The sequence below is a fragment of the Pipistrellus kuhlii genome, unplaced genomic scaffold (genome assembly GCF_014108245.1).
Source record: "Pipistrellus kuhlii isolate mPipKuh1 unplaced genomic scaffold, mPipKuh1.p scaffold_m20_p_6, whole genome shotgun sequence".
In the NCBI taxonomy this organism is placed as follows: Eukaryota; Metazoa; Chordata; class Mammalia; order Chiroptera; family Vespertilionidae; genus Pipistrellus; species Pipistrellus kuhlii.
In genome coordinates, this window is record NW_023425562.1 from 58,130,731 (window position 1) to 58,149,576 (window position 18,846).

The 18,846-nt window shown below is 53.7% G+C and overlaps 1 protein-coding gene across 6 annotated transcripts in view; it reads left to right on the top strand.

The window, feature by feature from the left end:
• The window catches only part of SMOX (spermine oxidase), a 39,092-nt gene extending 21,607 nt beyond the window's left edge, over nt 1-17,485 (top strand). For 2 of the 6 annotated variants that reach the window (XM_036418483.1, XM_045574268.1), the window contains exons 2-8: nt 5,780-6,013; nt 8,266-8,492; nt 12,491-12,664; nt 12,825-13,584; nt 14,535-14,695; nt 16,501-16,590; nt 17,031-17,485. In XM_036418483.1, coding sequence (XP_036274376.1) covers nt 5,806-6,013; nt 8,266-8,492; nt 12,491-12,664; nt 12,825-13,584; nt 14,535-14,695; nt 16,501-16,590; nt 17,031-17,168 — 1,758 coding nt within the window. In that variant the 5' untranslated portion in view covers nt 5,780-5,805 and the 3' untranslated portion in view covers nt 17,169-17,485. The remainder of the gene's footprint in view (nt 1-5,779; nt 6,014-8,265; nt 8,493-12,490; nt 12,665-12,824; nt 13,585-14,534; nt 14,696-16,500; nt 16,591-17,030) is intronic. The other 4 variants (XM_036418486.1, XM_036418487.1, XM_036418484.1 and 1 more) reach the window with 4 other exon arrangements.
• Nucleotides 17,486-18,846: the final 1,361 nt, after the last annotated feature.

An 18,846-nucleotide genomic window follows, 5' to 3' on the forward strand; every position in this document is an offset into this window, starting at 1 on the left:
AAACTTGAAGACTAAAGGAGGCAGGTAAACATCCGATGGGACTTAGACATGTGTGTCCAGGAGGTGGGGTACAGATGCTGTGTCTTTGGGGTGAGTTCAGATGGGCTGGCCAGGCATTTCCCAGAGAAGGTGTCACCTGGCAAGGGAGACACTGAGCTGGGGCCTGGTTCCCTGGGCACCCAGGTCTGTGTTCTCTTCCTCTCCTTGTCTCCTGTGCTCATAGGCTGTCCTTGTCCTGTGTCTGCCCCTCCCACCCCCCATCAGTCGCTGGCCTAGCCTGGCTCAGCTATCCTGCCTCTTTCACTTCCTGGCTGACTGGGCAGGGTGAGGAGGACTGGGGAGGGTCTGGCTAGGAGGAGCTCAGGCCCAGCCCCTTCCTGGGGTTGAGGGGTAGGAGGAGCCTTGCAGGCAGACACAGAGCCCCTTTGTCTGGGCCTCTGTGCAAAGCAGCTGGTCTGGGATTTCTGGGTGTTTTTACATCTGAAGAATAATTGCATTGTCTGGGGGCCCCTCGAGAATCCAAATCCCTCCCAGACCTGCCAGGCCGTCCAAAAAGATTCCCTTAAAAGCCCCCCTCCCCTCCTGTTGGAAGCTGAGGCAGAGGGTTCCCTCGAGGGAAACTGAGGTAGGGCTGCTGCCCTCGAGCACTGAGCACTGGGAGTGTCCGTTGAGAGGAGAGACTTGGACTTCCCCAAGGTTGGTCGGGAGGGTGCAGGTGGCCCCCAGAGCCCTGGGAGGGCAGGGCCCCCAGGAGCTATGGGGCTCAGAGAGGGAAGGAGCCTGCTGGTTGGAGGGGTGGGCCTGTTTGGAGTGCTTCGGGTGGTGGAAGTTGGACCGTGAGGGGTGAGGAACCAGGTGGGCTAACTGCGTTGGCCATGCTCTTCTCCTCGGGGAAATGGGTTTTGCACTTGGGTGACCTTGAGGAAAGGATAGGAGGCAGACACATTTGCGAGTAGCCCGTGTTCAGAAGGGAGCCCAGGAAGGGTAGACATTTTTTTTTTTGTATTTTTGAGGGGCGACCTTGGAAAGGTGTGGGGCACTTGGGAAGATGGCCCTCTGTGGCATCGTCTTTGTTGTCGACGCCACTGATGGGGAGGGAAGTGGATTCCAACGCTAAGGAGAAGGGGCACCTTGTGCTGAGCTGGACCTCGGAACCTCCCTGTAGCTCACCCCCGGGACTGCGGCCCTGCTCAGTGGTTGTGGCCCTGCTCAGCGATCGTGGGGCTCAGCCTCCCTCCAGAATAGCAGGCGACAGACAGCATGTCCCGGGGTGAGATGCCCAGGCTTTGGGAACAGGCAGGGGGCGGGTAGTGGTGGTTGCAGAGCAGAACCAGTGTAAGAAGCTCACATTTCCAGGGTGTCTGTTGCTTTAGGAAACATCAGTGGAGCAGGCCTTGCGCGCGGTTCAAGCGATAGACAATCGTGCAGCTACACAGCTGCACAGCCACAGCGCTCCGCACAAGGGTGCGCCCAGAAGGGAACTGAGAGCCAGGTTCTCTGATGTGTGCAGGAGGGACGTCTCCCACAGGCCTTCAGCTGGGCTGCCCTGGGGATGTTCAACTTCAGTGAAGTTGGGGTATGTGTGTATGTTTGAGGGGGTGGGGTGCACACTGAAGCCACAAAGATCAGCTAGGTCCAGAGGGGTCAAGAGCTAAGGCCTTCCTTATGCCTGGTTCAGGTGGAGGCAGGCCCCCCCCCCGGGGAAGGTGAGTGTAGAGGCAAAGTTATGTGGACTGTGGGGTTGACATGGTTTGACCCGATGGATAAGGGCGGGTCTTCCATGAAGGATGCCTTCAGTTTTGAGCCTGGGAGTGCTTTAACTCCAGAAGCTTTAACTGCCACGGGGAAAGTGTAAGGCGATGTGTGGTAACCCCAGTTCCGAGAGGGGCTGGGCAGGGCCATGTGTGGGAGGCCAGGACTAAGACATGCCTCTGGTATTTGGTGATTGGGAGGCAGTTCCTGGAGGGTAAATCTCAGGGTGACATGAAACCGGTGAGGCTACTGAGAGAAGGTGGGTGGGGAAGTTGACACATGCTTGGCTGCGAGTGCCCATTCCCGTTGGGTGGCCTCTTAGTGTTCCTTCATCCTTGTTTTGTTCCCTGTGTCCTCTCTCCTCCCCCTGCAGCCCTCTTCTCCCCAGTTCGGCTCCTTGGGCAGGTCAGTCAGGGCAGTATGGGCTCCGGGCAGCAGGGGGAGGTGGCGGCTTGCAGGCTGGAATGGGATGGAGGATGGGGGTGGGCAGCAGGGCATCTTGACTGGCGGTGAGACACTCATGCAGTGTCTGGCCTGATTCCTTGAAGCTGCCAGTCTTGGCCTGTTTGTGGACTTGGGGACGCAGGCTCCCACCCCCATTTTGGCATGTAAGCAGGAACAAGAAGGCAAGTGCTATTGTCCTGAGCCCCTGCCCATCCCCTCCTCCTCCTCCTCCTCCTCCTCCTCCTCCTCCTCCTCCCCCCTCCCCCTCCTCCCGCTCCTGTCCTCCTCCTCCCTCTCCCCCTCCTCTTCCCTGCCTGGCTGAGCCAGCACTTTTTTTCTTCTCTCCTTTATCTGCTTGGAAAGTACAGGGTGTTCTGTTTCTCCTGTGCATGCAGATCAAGGAGCGGATGTTATTTATTTATTTAATTCCCCAAATCTAGAGAAGGGCAGGTGGGCATTAAGTGATTCTTCCTCAATAAGGCATTTTCTCTTAAAATTAAAAAAAAAAATTCAAAAGGGAAAGATGACACAAACCAATGGAAAATAAATTGTTTTCCCCACTCCCAACCAGATCACAGAGCACCTGAAAGTCCAGTTCAGCATTTAGCGGGGGCCCAGCACGGAGTAGGTGTCCCTGGACATAATTTTCTCTCTCCCTTTCAGTCTGGACCCCGAGGTGTGTTGGCCACAAAGGCCGATTCGGGGGACACGGGGCACTGACTCCTTATCTGTCTGCCGTCAGTGGGCTGTGTGAGTCGCCTCTCTGGCTTCTTGGGGTGCTCAGGGTTGACTTGGGGGCCCATCTGGGATTAGCTGTGAAGGTCAGGGGTGCAGGTGACCTCTGTGGCCCACTTACCTGCTTCTACTGTGGCACCCCAGGTGTGACGTCTGAGTTCAAGGCCTCTGACACTTGGGAACTCAGGATTCTTTCTGTGTTCATCTTGAAGGCAAGCTGCTGGGACTGTACTTCCCACAATCCATCCCTGAACCTGGTCACAACGACAGTCTGCTCATAATTTCGCTATGGAACTTCACAAGTGATTTTCAACCATGAGGCTCTTGAGGATCTTGTGACATCCACACAGCGCCTTATATGACTGTCACGACAGTGTGGTGGGGGTTCTGTGATGAGACCAGCTTCACCCCAGCCACACCCTGAACTCCACAGGAGCTTTTTGAGAAGGGGTTCCACCAGTAAGATTTGAGAACCACTGTGTTGATCCCATCCCTTTATTGAATAAAAGCATTTTGTTGTTGTTGTTTTTTTTTTGGGGGGTGGCCTAGAGCTGGGGATGGGGGTGGAGGCCAAGAGCAAGCATGTAGGCAGAGCACCCCCAGCCCTGGGGAGCGGGCGTGGGAGCAGGGAGGGCAGCAGAGCCACATCGCATGGTGTCATTGGGTGCCCGGCAGTGGTGACGTACGTCAGTGGCAGCTGGCAGCTAGGAGCCGGTATGTTTACAGACCTGCTGCAGAGCAGGTTCCTTGTCTGCATGGAATCTCTGACCCTTTCTCCCTGCTGGCTGCCCTGGCAGGAGCCATGCCTCACCTCTATCTACATTTACTTCCCTGTTAGGACCTGGAGGGGGGAAGGAAAGGGGAGGAAAGGAGTCCAGGCAGCCCTGACCCCCCATGTGGCTAGATAGAGCACCAGGAGGGGGTGAGGGAGGGGGTGTGGAGGGACAGAAGCAGGAGGAGGGAGGAGGAATGGGAAAACCCGATACAGTCTGAGCTGGGGAGTCCCCTCCCAGGAGCTCTGGGCCATGGCACCACCTTCCGGCCCCCTGAGGAATCATTTCTGCACTGAGCTGGCTGAGCCTGGGAGTTTAGGTGGCATTTGGAGGCAGTCCATGCCCAGGTGTGGTGTGGGCAGGTCGAGTGGGTGGGGGAGGGTGAGGAGCAGTTTCTTAGCCCGAGTAGATTGAGAAAAAGATGACTTTGCTACTCCTTGAGATGTGTGGAGAAGGAAGTCTGTGTGCTGGTATTATTATTTTTTTATAGGGAGCCAGGAATGGATATCTGAATGGTTACCGAGGTGTGCACACACACGTACATTGAATGGCACAAACCTTAAATACCCAACGCTGTGGATTCTTGTATATAATTGTAACCACCATCCACACCAAGGTACACGTTCTTCCACCCCAGAGAGTTCCCTCCTGGCCCTGCTCCCATCCCATCTGGCCTCTGCCATCACAGATTGATTTGACCTCTTTGTGAACTTTGCATGACTGGAGTCATCCAGAATGAACTCTTGGATCTCTGGCGTCTTTCGCTCCATGCAGAGTTGTTGAGATTATCGCTGAGCACTATTTCCTTGTGTGGCTATGCTGTACGCAGCATGATAGAACGGATTTATTCGTTCTCCTGTGGCGGGACCTTTGGGTTGCTCCTGCCTTTCACGAATAAAGCTGCTATGCACACTCTTTAGCATATCTCTTTGGTGGGATATGCCGATCAGGTGCAGGTGGCAGCTTTTTAGATGCCCCCCCCCCCACCCCCCCGTCTGCTGCCCCGCAACCACCTTCCGCCTGTATTTGCACCCTGTTGTTACGTCCCGGACACCATTGGAGTCTGCAACTCCTGCCGCTGAAACCTGCCCCTGGAATCTAAGGTGCTCGGGCCAGGGAAGCACCCCACGGACACCTTCAGACCTTTGTGGTCACTCTGGGAAGAGGGAGGTAGCCGCTCCCAGCCCTCGGGCCAGATTCAGGGACCCCTTCGCCTCCTGGCCGTCAGCTCCCGCGCCTGGCGTCTCCGAGCAAGCTGGCTCAGTGTAACTGTCAATTTGATGTCTGGCCTCTGGTGCCACGGGTCCTCACGGTTCACTGTTTCCTGGGCTCCTTGCTGCTTTGTGGTGACGGAGGGGCTGGATGGCTGGGGGAAAACACCCAGAGGTCTACCCGGAATAGCAGAGGCTCATCCAGGACCGGCCTCGTGGCATTTTTTGGGGGGGAGGCGGGACTAGGTCCTGCCCACCAAATTGCCACCTCCCTGAGGCTGTGAAAAGAGCAACAGAAATCCAGAGAAGAGGAGAAGGGGCAAGAAAGAGAGAGTGCGAGGGAAGAACTAGGAAGGGAGGGAGAGTAGAGGGAGAGAATCTGGGGTTGGTGTGAGCATCCGGAAGTCCATGCGAGCATCCTGGGGTCAGTGTGAGCATCCTCAGTTTGGTGGGGGCTGGACCACAGCAGCTGTGCTGGCCCAGTTGGTCCAGTGCCAGGCAGTTTCTCTTGACTTTGACCTTCTTGGTCATTCTCTCCTCGATGGGCTCTTGTTTCTCAGCTTTGGACAGAGGTCGTGCCTGATAGGTTTTGGATGGGATTGGTGGCTTTCAGGGGCTCCAGGTGGGCCCCCAGCTGTCCTGCTTGCTGGTGAGGGCCCACAATGCACCCCTTCCTTCTTCTTTCCCTCTCCGTGTCTCTTCTTCCCTGTCCACATCCTTTGGAGATGGCTTTTATTTCCAGGTCCTTGAGGAGGACAGGGAGGGCTCGAGGTCTCCCCTTGAGAGCAGAGCCCGTGAATGCCCCTTGGGGCAGGTGGGGAGTGAAGGGATAGTAGGTGACTGTGACATTCCTGTTCCCTGCAGGTTCCTAGGAGGCGAGTGCGGACGGTATGCAAAGTTGTGAATCCAGTGGCGACAGTGCGGATGACCCTCTCAGTCGTGGCCTACGGAGAAGGGGACAGCCTCGCGTGGTAGTGATCGGTGCCGGTTTGGCTGGCCTGGCTGCAACCAAAGCCCTTCTGGAGCAGGGCTTCACGGATGTCACTGTGCTTGAGGCTTCTAGCCGCATTGGGGGCCGTGTGGAGAGTGTGAAACTCGGTGAGTGCCACCTTGGCCCTGCTACCTCCCAAAGTCACTTCTTTTCCCCCAGTGCCTTGGCCTTGCCTGAAATCTCATTCATTTAGCAGCTTCTCCGGGGGGAGTTATTTCACCATGCATGCTGTCCGGATGTTTTCCAAAAGCTCCCTTTGTCCTCCCCGTAGCCCTCTGAGGTAGGCAGGACAGGGTTCTGGCCTCCGTTTTTGGAACAGGACCTAGGATTCAGTGTTTAGGAGGGAGGGATGCCCAGAACCCAGCGCTCTTAGCAGTGGATGGACCAGTTTCTGTTTCACAAAAAAGGAGAATTCTGTGAGCTTCTATTTATTAACTTTTGAGTGTGAATTAGTGTATCAGGACCGAGAGTTAGCTGGGACAACAGAAACTCAGGGCAGTGGAGGTGCAAGGGGATTTTGGACTTCCTTGTGGGTTATGGCAGGTCTCTGGGAAAAGGGTCTGTCCAGGATGCAGAGTGATGAAAACTCTGGAGAAAGCAGCCGGTAAGAGACTTACGCCATGGATTCTAAAAGATGGGGACTTGCCTGAAATGCCATTGGAGGCCAGGGCTTCCCAGCCAGGGGTCTGGCCATGGAGAGACTGAGCAGGTAGGGACCATGCACCCTGGGCTGTATTGACCATAGGATTTTGTGTCTGTGACTGTTCCCTCTTGGGCAGCAAGGCCAAGAAGATTCTGTGTGTCCACTTCTGATGGATGGGCGAGAGAAATAGGTGGTCAGGCATGGAATAAGCAGAGATTGAAGACACCTGGGTACTTTCTTCTTTCGGAGACTCTGACCACCTTAGGAGGCTTTCCCTATAGCATTTACTGGATAGCACACATGAGGTTGCATCCGTTGTCCCCTGGCACACACAGGAGAGGATGTTAGCAGTAAGGATGAAAGTGCATCCAAGGCACTTGTAAATGTGGGGATAGCCAGCAGGGAAGGGTGGGACTTTTTGCTTAACACCTGATTGGCTGGCCTAGAGTCTTAGAGAAGGGGCTGCCACATTTGTGGTTCTTGAGTCCTGATAAGACATTCAGTGTCTGAGATGGAAGCAGAAGAAGGGAGGGCAGACAGCCCAATCTCAGTGGTAGCTGACAGCTGGGAGCAGTGAAATGATGGTACAGCGAGTGAGGAGGAAGAGGTAGGCTTCAGGAGCCTGTGGGCAGGAAGCCTTCCCTGTGAGAGGGAGGTTGGGTGGGTCTCAGGTGTCGGGGGAAGTTGGATAGCAGTGAGAAGGACGAAGTGACACTTGTGGAATGATATATGTGAGGAACACCAAGGCAGACCTGCCAGGAGAGGGGAGCGCGTGTCCAGGCAAGGGCATATGTGCATGTGTTGTGTGTGCTGACTCCCAGGGCGGAAAGCCCAGGCTGCAGTTGGGCTAGCTGCGGTGTGAGACGGTAGCTGTGAATCTCAGTGATAAGAGCGGGGGGTCAAGGACGAGAGGCCCCGGGGACACTGTGTGTAGACCTGGAGATAGTAACTGGAACTCTTTGGATGCAGCGGTGTAGCGAGGATGACACAGGCGGAGAAGCACGTGGGAGAGGATGGGAAATATCCTCAGACTGGGACCTGCTTTGGGCTGCCCCACCTGCTGGCAGAGCCTGGTGGATAGGGCTGTGGCACTGACCTTTCAGCTGACCTCGAGCTACTCCCCTTGTTCCTGTTTTTGCTGAGTGTCTGGAGCCAGGAAGGGTACCATATTCCTGGGCATCACCTCCCAGTGGCTGTGTGACCCGGAGCTCCCTGCTTTGCCCTGAGGAGGGTCCCCAGGTTTAGCGGGATATCCAGGATGCTGGCTCCATTCTGTCCCTATTGGGAGCTAATACCAGGCAAGATTCTTAGGGAGCCTCAAGCCTGAGGCTCTAAAGGTTGATTAGTGAAAAATGCCCTCAGTGCCCACCAGGAACCCATAGAAGCAGGACACTGAGTTTTCAGCTTTTGGTGTCCTCTGGTCTACCCACTTCTAATTAGTCCAGCGTGGTGACTCTGGGGCACATCACTGAGTCATTCAGTAGCAGTTATCTCAGCTATAAAGTGGAATCCATTTTGTGCCACATACAGTTTCACTGGGATATTTTCACTGAAAACTTGGGTTGGTTGCCAGAGGGGGACCCTAATCCCCAACTTGCCTTTTGTGGGGGGGGGGGGGGGGAAGTGATTCTCCTGGAAGAAGGAGGGTGAGGCAGTGTTCTGGCCCTCCCTGAAGAAATCCCTGCCGCTCTGAGGTCTTCCTGTTGTCACCGCCAGGACACGCGACCTTTGAGCTGGGAGCCACCTGGATCCATGGCTCCCAGGGGAACCCCATCTATCATCTAGCAGAAGCCAATGGCCTTCTGGAGGAGACAACGGATGGGGAGCGCAGCGTGGGCCGCATCAGCCTCTACTCCAAGAATGGCGTGGCCTGCTACCTTACCAACCGTGGCCGCAGGGTCCCCAAGGACGTGGTTGAGGAATTCAGCGATTTATACAACGAGGTGAGGTGTTAACAGGCCAGCTAGGCACAGAGTGGGGGGCAGGGAATCCCCTGGCAGTGTGCAGGAAGTCTTTTAAGATCCTGGCCATGTCCTTGCACACTCTCTGGGCCCTGCACTTGGAATATCAGGACAATTTGTGGATAGAATGAAGATGATGAGTGGAGAACTACTAGTTAAGAGATTATTGGTACACCTGATTAAATATTTCTCCAGAAAGGCCTTAAACATCTTTTATTAGATTGTTACTAGGTACTTAGGCAGTGATTGTTGTTATTGCTTTTGGATACTCTTGTAAATGGTAATTTAATTTTATTTTCTAGTTGTTCCTGGCATTTAGAACTATAACTGATTTTACATATTGATTTCAACTGCCTTGGTAAATTATTATTTTCATTCTAATGCTATATCTGTTAATATGCTATATTAATTTGTATTCTAATAATGTTTTGGAATTTTATGTATATAATTCTATACAAAAGTAGATGAGAATTTTATTTTTTCCTTTCTAAGCCTCAGACCCGCATTGCCTAATAGAACTTTCTACAATAATGGAGATGTTTTATACCTGTACTATCCAGTATTGTAGTCACTAGCCACATGTGGCTCTTGGGCTTTTGCAATGTAGTAGTAAAATTGAGTAAGTAAATATTTAACTATTTAGTGGCTACTGTATTGAACAGCACAGACTAAGACTATTTATTTTTCTTGCCATATTGCACTGGCCAGTGTCTCCAGTCTAGTGTTGGATAGAAGTGACACACATCGTTGTCTTATCAGGTTTTTAAAAATATGTCAATATTTTTAGTATCTTTCAGTGGTGCTGTGAACTGCACTGGACAAGCAAGTAACAAGTAGGCCTTGTTTTCTGATACCTTGTGTTTATAGTATAATAACCCTTCACTCTAGGTCCATAAATTGGCCAACAAACACCTATTGTACATTTTCTACGGGCATGGGGAAGGAGATGTGACCTTTGTTTTGGGGTAGTTCCTGCTCAGGGAGGCTGGCTCAGTGTGTGTGCACCCACAAGGTATGTTGTGTGCAATCCCATGGTATTATGTGTTTTCACTCATGTGCAAAGAGACTGAATTATTAACGAGTAGATAAGAACTAGTATTCTTCAAAATGGAACTTCCTGGTCTACCGGGAATCAGTCATGCTCTGATTGTGAGTATTTCAAGCATGGATGCCTTTTGAGAATGACCTTCAGGGTCCGTGACTGACTTGTTCTTTTAAACCCTTAAAAAAATAGATCACCATCCATTTCTGCTGTGGGCTTGATTTTTGAAAATGAAGAGTGTAAGTTGTAGAAAGTAAGGTGGATAAGGTGGGTTATTAGTCTGGGTGGTGCTGCTTTCTGTGAGAAGGAAAGGGTGCTAACCATGAGGTCTGGAGATAGGTTTCCCGGTGTGGTTGTTATCCAGTGCTGGAGGCTGTTCTAGAATAGTGCGCTCTAAGCACGTGAAGCCCTGCCTGAGGGTGGGTTCCTAGCAGACAGGCAGCCTCCCTCCAAAGGTGATGACTTTGAAGGGCTTCTCATTTGAGTGCATTATATTTGTTAACAAATAAGTGAGTTGCAGTAGCAGAGAGCTCACTCTCTGGAGCGAGACTCCCTTGGTTCAAATACCAGTTCAACCGTTTATTAGCTGTATAATCTCAGGCAAGTTAGTGAGCCTCTCTGAGCCTTACTTTCCTCATCTGTAAAATGGACATAGTTATACCTACTTTATAGTGTCATGAGGACTAAATGAGATCCCGATGAAAAGTGCTTAATAAGAATTGGGGTGAGTATTAGCTATTATATGCTTGTCTCATTTCCCTTGGATGACATTTGACCCAGGTCAGGAGACTGTACCCATATGAAAAACCCATATTCAGTTAAGGCCGTCCTCGCTGGAGAAAAGTCATGTAGAGAGACTGAATTTGTTACTCAGCTGGCATTTTGGCCTCTAGTCAACGTAAGGTAAGGCCTGGGTGGGTACCATGTTGGTTATCACCCACAGGACAAACCCAGGGAGGAGGAGGCAAGTTGAGAGCCTGACCCCTTGGCAGTAGTACTGGGTGAGGAATTTGCTGAGAATTCTAGTTAAGGCCAAACACCCAGCATCTTGTGACTGAAGGGAGGAAAAATAAACAATTCAACTCATTTACTTCTTTATATTTTATACTTCAGAGGCATTTAATTCGTGTTTATGTCTCATGTGGAGATACATGGTTGGGAGTGGGCAATGCCACCTTCCTTCCTCCCCCCTGCTGCCCGGAAGTCTAAGCCAGGGCTGCGTTAAAGGGCAGACTCATCCCCATGGATGTGTGTTTGGCCACACTCAGATTCCCTTTAGGAAGGGAAGCACGCCATTAACAGGCATCAGCCCCAGGTGTTTGCCCGGGGAGCCTGCATTTCCAGTGTTCCGGGAGGGAGAGTGGGCATGTGGTTATGCTCACAACCTGTCAGTGATGCCAGGGCCTTGGATAAAGTCCAGAGTCCTGGACAAGCCCCTTAGGCCCTCATGCTGAGCTCCTGCCTGCCTTTCCACAGTGCTCTCTTTCCGTGCTGTTCACTCCGGCAGCACGGAACCACTTTTAGCACCATGCATCTTAAGTTCTCTCCCCCTTCTTCCTCTCTTTCTCTTTGAATATGCTGTTTCTTTGGTCCCGAAGTGCCTTTCCTTTCCCTCCCACTGCCAGCCTGACTCGATCCTGACTGTCCACGGTTGTCTGGGTTGATCTCACAGATCCTGGGCTCTTTCCTGTCACAGCACATTTTATGATGTCTCTCCAGCTTTAGGGCAGGGGTTTAGGACTGTCTGTCTAGTTCACGTTTACAACCTGTGTCTGGCAAAGAGCCCAGTGAATGTTTGCTGGTGAATGTTGGGGCTGAAGCCTTGCCTTTTGGGGGATCCCATGCCTGCTCCAGGACTGGCTTCCTTTCCTCAGAGAGACCTGCCCCGTGTTTGATGGGGGTGATACACCACCAAGGCAGGAAGGCAGAAGACCAGGGTTGTTCATTTCTTTCTTTCTTTTTTTTTTTTTTTAAACATTTTTATTGATTTTGTACAGAGAGGAAGGGAGAGAGAGAGTTAGAAACATCGATGAGAGAGAGAGTCATCGATCAGCTGCCTCTTGCACACCCCCTACTGGGGATATGCCCACAACCAAGGTACATGCCCTTGACCGGAATCGAACCCGGGACCTTTCAGTCCCCAAGCCGACGCTCTATCCATTGAGCCAAACCGGTTTCGGCAGGGGGGTTGTTCATTTCTTTCTGTTGATGAGATGTGGGTTGACGTTCTTGACAAAATATGCCCGTGCAATGCATTTCCATTCCTTGGCACCCTGGGGCCTCCCTGCCCTCCACATGCCCCGCCCCAGCATGGTATCTTCCTTACCTGAGTCTGAGGCCCACAGTAAAGAGAGCACCTTGAGTGGCTCTGAGCAGAGCCAGGCACACTTCAGAGCCCCTTCTGCTCCCTCTCCCTCAAAATACTGGCCAGGCCACTGCCCCAGAGTGCCTGCCCTCTTGGGAGAGAGCGAAGCAGACAAGCTTGGGCAGGGGTGACAGAGAAGCGGTTTGTGCATTTGGTTCTTGGAAAAGAGAAAAGTGTGCAGGTCTAGGTTCTAAAGTGGGTTGTTGGCGTGGCCACGTAGAACCCATGAGGGGTGGGTCCTTTCCCGCACACTGTACAGGCACCAGACATTTCACTGTACTAAGCAGGGGCCCAGCAACAGAGCCTCCGGGGCCCACTCAGCGCCCTCACAAGCCCAGGCGGCCTTAGAGGGCGGCGTCTGGAGGAGGCTGGCTGCCCACGGGAGCTTGCCATCCCTGCACCAGGAGCCTGTTGAGTCTCAGTGCAGTATGAGCACCCCCTTGAGGCATCAAGGGAAGAGGGGTCGTGGGCGTGGCCTATCTGGGGGCATCTGGGCAAGTGTTGGGCCTTTGGGTATGAGATGGAGGGGAGACGAAGGGGTGTGTCTTCAGCCGGGTCGGGTCTCTCCGGCAGGTCTATAACTTGACCCAGGAGTTCTTCCGGAATGGTAAACCAGTCAATGCTGAGAGTCAGAACAGCGTGGGGGTGTTCACCCGGGAGGAGGTGCGCAACCGCATCAGGAATGACCCTGAGGACACGGAGGCCACCAAGCGCCTGAAGCTCGCCATGATCCAGCAGTACCTGAAGGTACCTTTGCCTGGCGGCGGGAGCTCAGGTGCCAAGAGCGAGGAAGACCATTCTGGGGGGAATCTGGGCCCGAGGAGGGCACGCCACCCGGAGCTCCAGCCCTGACCTCCCCTTGCCCAGCCCTGGGAGTCACCTGGCTCCTCTCTGGCTCTTCCCGCAGGTGGAGAGCTGCGAGAGCAGCTCGCACAGCATGGACGAGGTGTCCCTGAGCGCCTTCGGGGAGTGGACGGAGATCCCGGGCGCACACCACATCATCCCCTCGGGCTTCATGCGGGTTGTGGAGCTGCTGGCGGAGGGCATCCCGGCCCACGTCATCCAGCTGGGCAAGGCCGTCCGCTGCGTGCACTGGGACCAGGCCTTGGGCCGCCCCCGGGGCCCCGAGATCGAGCCCCGCGGAGAGGGTGACCACAACCAGGACGCGGGCGAGGGCGGCCCGGGCGGCGGGGAGCCGCAGGGGCGCGGGCCGGACGAGGACGCGCGCTGGCCGGTGCTGGTGGAGTGCGAGGACTGCGAGGTGATCCCGGCGGACCACGTCATCGTGACCGTGTCGCTGGGCGTGCTCAAGAAGCAGCACGCCAGCCTCTTCCGCCCGGCGCTGCCCGCCGAGAAGGTGGCCGCCATCCACCGCCTGGGCATCGGCACCACCGACAAGATCTTCCTGGAGTTCGAGGAGCCCTTCTGGGGCCCCGAGTGCAACAGCCTCCAGTTCGTGTGGGAGGACGAGGCGGAGAGCCGCACCCTCACCTACCCGCCCGAGCTCTGGTACCGCAAGATCTGCGGCTTCGACGTGCTCTACCCGCCCGAGCGCTACGGCCACGTGCTGAGCGGCTGGATCTGCGGGGAGGAGGCCCTCGTCATGGAGAAGTTCGACGACGAGGCGGTGGCCGAGATCTGCACCGAGATGCTGCGGCAGTTCACAGGTGCCGCCCGGGTCCCGCTGCCCCGCTGCCTACCCTCCAGCCCCCACCTGTCCCCCCCGCCTCTCCTCACCCACCCATCCTGCCCCCAGCCACCCATCCTGCCCCAGCCACCCACTTGCCCCTCCAGCCACCCGCCTCCACCCCCAGCCACCCGCCCGTCCCCAGCCACCCGCCCATCCCAAGCCACCCGCCCATCCCAAGCCACTCGCCTCTCCCAAGCCATCTGCCTGTCCCCAGCCATTTGACTGTCCCCAGCCACCCGCCTGTCCCAAGCCATCTGCCTGTCCCAAGCCACCCGCCTGTCCCAGCCATCTACTTTCCCCTCCAGCCACCCGCCATCCCCTGCCAGACCCTCTGCATCCCATGAACCCTGTGGCCGCTCTCCTCTCCACAGATTGTGAAACTGAGGTGGCACGGCCACTGGGAGAGCTGCCACGGCTGCCACGTCTCAGCCTTGGGCTCCTAAATTGTGGGCTCTCTCCCCCTGGCTGGAACCTGAGACACTCAAAACCATAGGCTCTGTGTTTCTTCTAAGGGCTGATGGTAAAAACTGGGATGTCACCGCAAAACCTCAGATTGCCTGCATCCCATCCGTTGCCTTGCTAAGAGGTGGATTTGTGTTTTGCTGTCGGATTCTTTTAGAAGAACATCTTTCAGCCACTGTCCTGGGAAAGCCCCACAAGAACCCCTGCAGCTGGAAGGAAACATGATTTATCTAGAATGTTTCTTGGGTAGGAAAATTAAGGCCTGGGGAGATGAGGTGTTTGCCGGGGTCACAAGGAGGTGAGGGGTGCACAGCTTGAACTCAGCCTCCCTCCTCCATCCCCCAGGCCTCTCCACAGCAGCCCGGCCCGCCTGGCCCCCGAGGGTGGGCGGGAGTGGCCTACTCAGGGTGTCTGTGCGGCCGTTTCTTATCCTCCTTCCTCTCTGCTCTTCTGACTCTCCAACAGGGAACCCCAACATTCCCAAGCCTCGGCGAATCCTGCGCTCTGCCTGGGGCAGCAACCCTTACTTCCGAGGCTCCTATTCGTACACGCAGGTGGGCTCAACTGGCACCGACGTGGAGAAGCTGGCCAAGCCCCTGCCCTACACGGAGAGCTCCAAGACGGCGGTGAGTGCGCGGGGCGGGCCAGGAGGGTCTGGGAGGGCTGGTGGTGTATCCTGCTTATGTGTTTGTCCAGGTGGAGGAGGGGGAAGTGTGTTCACGAAGGGGTGCCAGGTGAGCCAGGGGTGGAACCCCTCGTATAATGGAAGAGAAAACAAGAAATTGTGCACTTAACATCTGGAAGAAAAGATGGAATCAGACGCTTTCTTGAGATTATAAAAATAGCCATTTAAATGCTGCGCTGTCCAATATGGTAGGCATTAGTCACTCCACTTGATTAAAATTTAAATTAGTAAATTAAAATTTTAGGTCCCCAGTTGCATTATCTACATTTCAGGTTCGGTAGCCACTTGTGGCTGGTGGCTACCATGTTAGATTATGCAGCTACAGACTATTTCTATCATCACGGGAAGCTATGAGGGAGGGCACTGATTCAATGAAAGTAGGTTTCCCAGCATGTTTTCCCTCCACCTGCCGAGATGTTTTAGGATATAAAATCGAGAACGCTTCTTCCCCAAATGATATCAACTATATAATAAATAATACATAGAGAAAGATAACAAGTAGGAGAGAAAGAATTATATCTATTTCTGTTCCCATAAAGTATTTCTGAGTCCCTCTCTGCACACACAATAAATGCTAAAACCCCAACAGAATGACATGTAAAACAATTTTTTTTTTGGTGGAATTGGTGCTTCCACTGGCCTCTCTCCATCCGCCAATGTGGAGCCAACCAACCAGCAAGGTGCGTTGTGCCCGCCCTGGCTGTGCTCCCGGGAGGAAGGACAAGGCCCTCACTGCTGCGGCAGCCACCCTCCTAAGAAGCAAAGCAAAACAAAAATAGCTGTGGCTTAACCAAGACAGAAGTTTACTTCCGTCACACAAAAGGAAACCCGAAGTAGGTGTCAGGACCTCAAACCATTAGCAACCTGCCTCCTCCTCAAGGCCTCCTCGTGGTCCGTGGTCCGAGAGGCTGCTTCCCCCCTCTGCATTTCAGATTGCAAGGTGGGGGCCTGGCGGGGAGACTCGTGGGGCTGAATCAGTGTCTCTAAGCAACAGGACACTGAAGCTGATTGGCCAGAACGTAGCCACGTGACTATACCAGCTGCAAGAGAGGCTGGGATACATCATTTTTATTCTGGATGGCAGCGGACCCTGTTAAAAATCAGGGCTTTGTTACTGAAGAGAAAGGAGAATGGCTGTGGGAGTAGGCGGCTTGCCCTCTGCCATAATGAGTCCGCCCCCCCCCCCCCCCCGCCCCCTTTCAGTTCCAGCCACTCTGTGTGCTCCTTGTTGGTGGGCTGAAGCTGCGCTGCTCCAAGTGGGTGGCCTGAGGACCCGCAGCCCCAGCATCACGTGGGAATGTGTTAGAAATTCAGACTCAGTCCCCTCCAGACCTGCTGAGTTGAAAACTTGACTGCGCCAGAATCCCCAGTTGGTGCTTTTGCACATTCAGTTTGAAAAGCCCTGGGAAAGTCCAAATTCAAGCTTAAGATGTGAGCACTTGTGTTTTGCCTGGAGCCCAGCTTTCTCGAGGTTGAGGCCTGGCTATACCAAAATTGTCCCTGTCCCCTGCACAAGGTCTGCTTTGGTGCATTTTTTGTCCCCCTTTCCTCCTTCCTGCCGCCCTTCGCCTGTTTATTTGCCTAGCGTTTTCCAAGAAGCAGTCCGAAGGTCCTGTCGTTGGGAAGCTTTGTGTGTCCCCCCAGCCATGAGCCTCTTTTCTAGGCTCTCAGCGCCTCACTCAGACACCCATCACGTCACATATGACACCGTTAATAATTGGGTTTCGTGTCTGGCTTCCCCACCAGCAAGGAAGCTCCTCAGAGCAGCAGCCTGGTCACCTTTTATCTTCCAAGTGCCCAGAACAGTCCCTGGATCCTTACAGGGGCTCCATAAAGGTTTGTTAAATTACCACCTAACTTTATCGAGTGCTTATGTTCTTCCAGGTTCTCAGTGCTTTAGATACATTATTTCACTTAATCCTTCCAACCACCCTCAGAAGCAGTGGTATGAACCCATTTTACAGATGAGAACACCAAGACGTAGGGAGGTTAAACTGCTTTCCCTGAGTTCACTGGTAAAGAGGCAGAGTGAACCTCTGAGACTGCAGAGCCAGAATTTCTAAAAGCCCCAGGGCAGACAGAACTGAGGCCTGGTGTTTGGGGCAGAAGCAGGGGAAGGTGGCCAGGTGGGGTGGGCAACTCCTCATCCTGTGGAAGCAGCAATACCTGCATCCTCATACCTCTGATTTACAGTATGGATGGGGATTTTTGGAGCAGATAGGTAGACCTTTGGCCTCTCTTGCTCCTCCACCCTCATCTCCCTGCCTCCCTCCCAGCCCATGCAGGTGCTGTTCTCAGGTGAGGCCACCCACCGCAAGTACTACTCCACCACCCATGGTGCTCTGCTCTCTGGACAGCGTGAAGCTGCTCGTCTCATCGAGATGTACAGAGACCTCTTCCAGCAGGGGACCTGAGGCCCCTTGTTCCTGCTGAGTGTGTTCCTTAAAGAACCACTAACTCGTGACTGCCAGTCCTGCCTCTTGATGCCATGTGCCCCTAATTTCCTAATCCTCTGTAGAATGATTTGTATCTTTTGTAGAGCTAGACACCCTGACTGGCTTCAGGCCTGGTCCTGTAGCTTTTCCTTCTCTCCATGCCGGGTGCTGACCAGGGTGGGGCCTGTTGATTTACCTCTGTTCTCTGACCTCCCCTCCTACCTTATTATTGTAAGTGCCTTCAATACTTTGCATTTTGGGATAATAAAAGAGGCTTGTCCTTCCTGTGCTCCTCAGCTCCTCCTGTTTTTTTCCTCTCAGATGTGTGTGTGTGTGTGTGGTGTGTAAGTGTGTGTGTGAGTGTGTGAATGTGTGTGCATGTGGTGTATGTGAGAGAGAGAGTGTGTGTGTGTGTGTGAGAGAGAGAGTGTGTGTTTGTGTGTGTGTGTGTGTGAGTGTGTGTGGTGTATGTGAGAGTGTGTGTGTGTGTTGGTGTGTGGTTTGTGTGTGGTGTGTGAGTGTGTGTGTGTGAGTGGTTTATTACACTTCTTTTGAGTGAGAGGATGGTGGGGGAGCGGTGGTGTGGCCTGGCTGTGCCTGCCTTGACGGGAAGGGATGTCCCCTCACTCCTTTGTGGTGGTTTGCCTTCGTCCTGGAGAGACCCCTTGGGGATTAGGGCCCCTCACTGCCCAGCCCCAGCTCCTCCGGGATAGGCCTGGAACTGCCTCTGGCCCTTTGCTGGGCTTCTCAGAGCTTAATTGGATGACATGGCCACATGGATGAAGGTGTGTTCCGTAGGAGAGGACACCTGTCGTGGCTCCATGCCAAGCTCAGCTATGTGAATTATTAATCAGTATCACCTGGCTCTAGGGCCCTGGGTCAGGTCCTCAGGCGGCCTCTGTTGACTTCTGAGAAGGTGTTAGTCTGGCCATTTTGGGGCAAGAGGCTGTCTCTAAGTGTTTCCCACCTATTGTGTTCAAAGGGCCTACTCCTTACTGGGGGTAGTCTTTCCTGCTCTTTTTGCAGATATAGACAAACATACCCCTTACATACTTGCTCTCCCTCTCTCCCCCCCACACACAGATACACTATTTCACACCCTTCCACCTACACGCAGCTGCCTCTACACACATATGCATTGAACCTAAAAGAACATTTAGTCATATTTTTACTCCATATTTCTATTGATAAAGTTTGAATGCTATAGAATGGAGGGGTTGGGTGGTGGGGGAAGTTGGGAAAAGCCAAGTGGGTCCATGGTTTAACTCTGTATGAGCTTAGATTGGGTCTTATTCTTGGACGTTTAGGGCACTGCCCTTGACATGACTCTACATCCTCTCCCCCATCCCCGCAGGCTATGATGGCACAGTACAATGTGCAGACAGACACACCTTTGCCCATGCCCACCTGCACCCACCTACATGCACACTCACCTGCACGCACATGTCTAACAGGCATCTTGCTCTGCCAGGCAAGGTGTCAGTTGTAAATGCTGGACATCTCAGGCTGGGGAGGGCGACACATCCCCATGGGGAAGCAAAACCTCCCAGAGTTAGTAATGCCACTCAGGGAGGTGTCACTCAGGCAGGTGGTGATGCTGAAACTTGAACCGCAGTCTGTCTGGTTCCGTAGTGCAGGTTCATTCTATAGCACAATG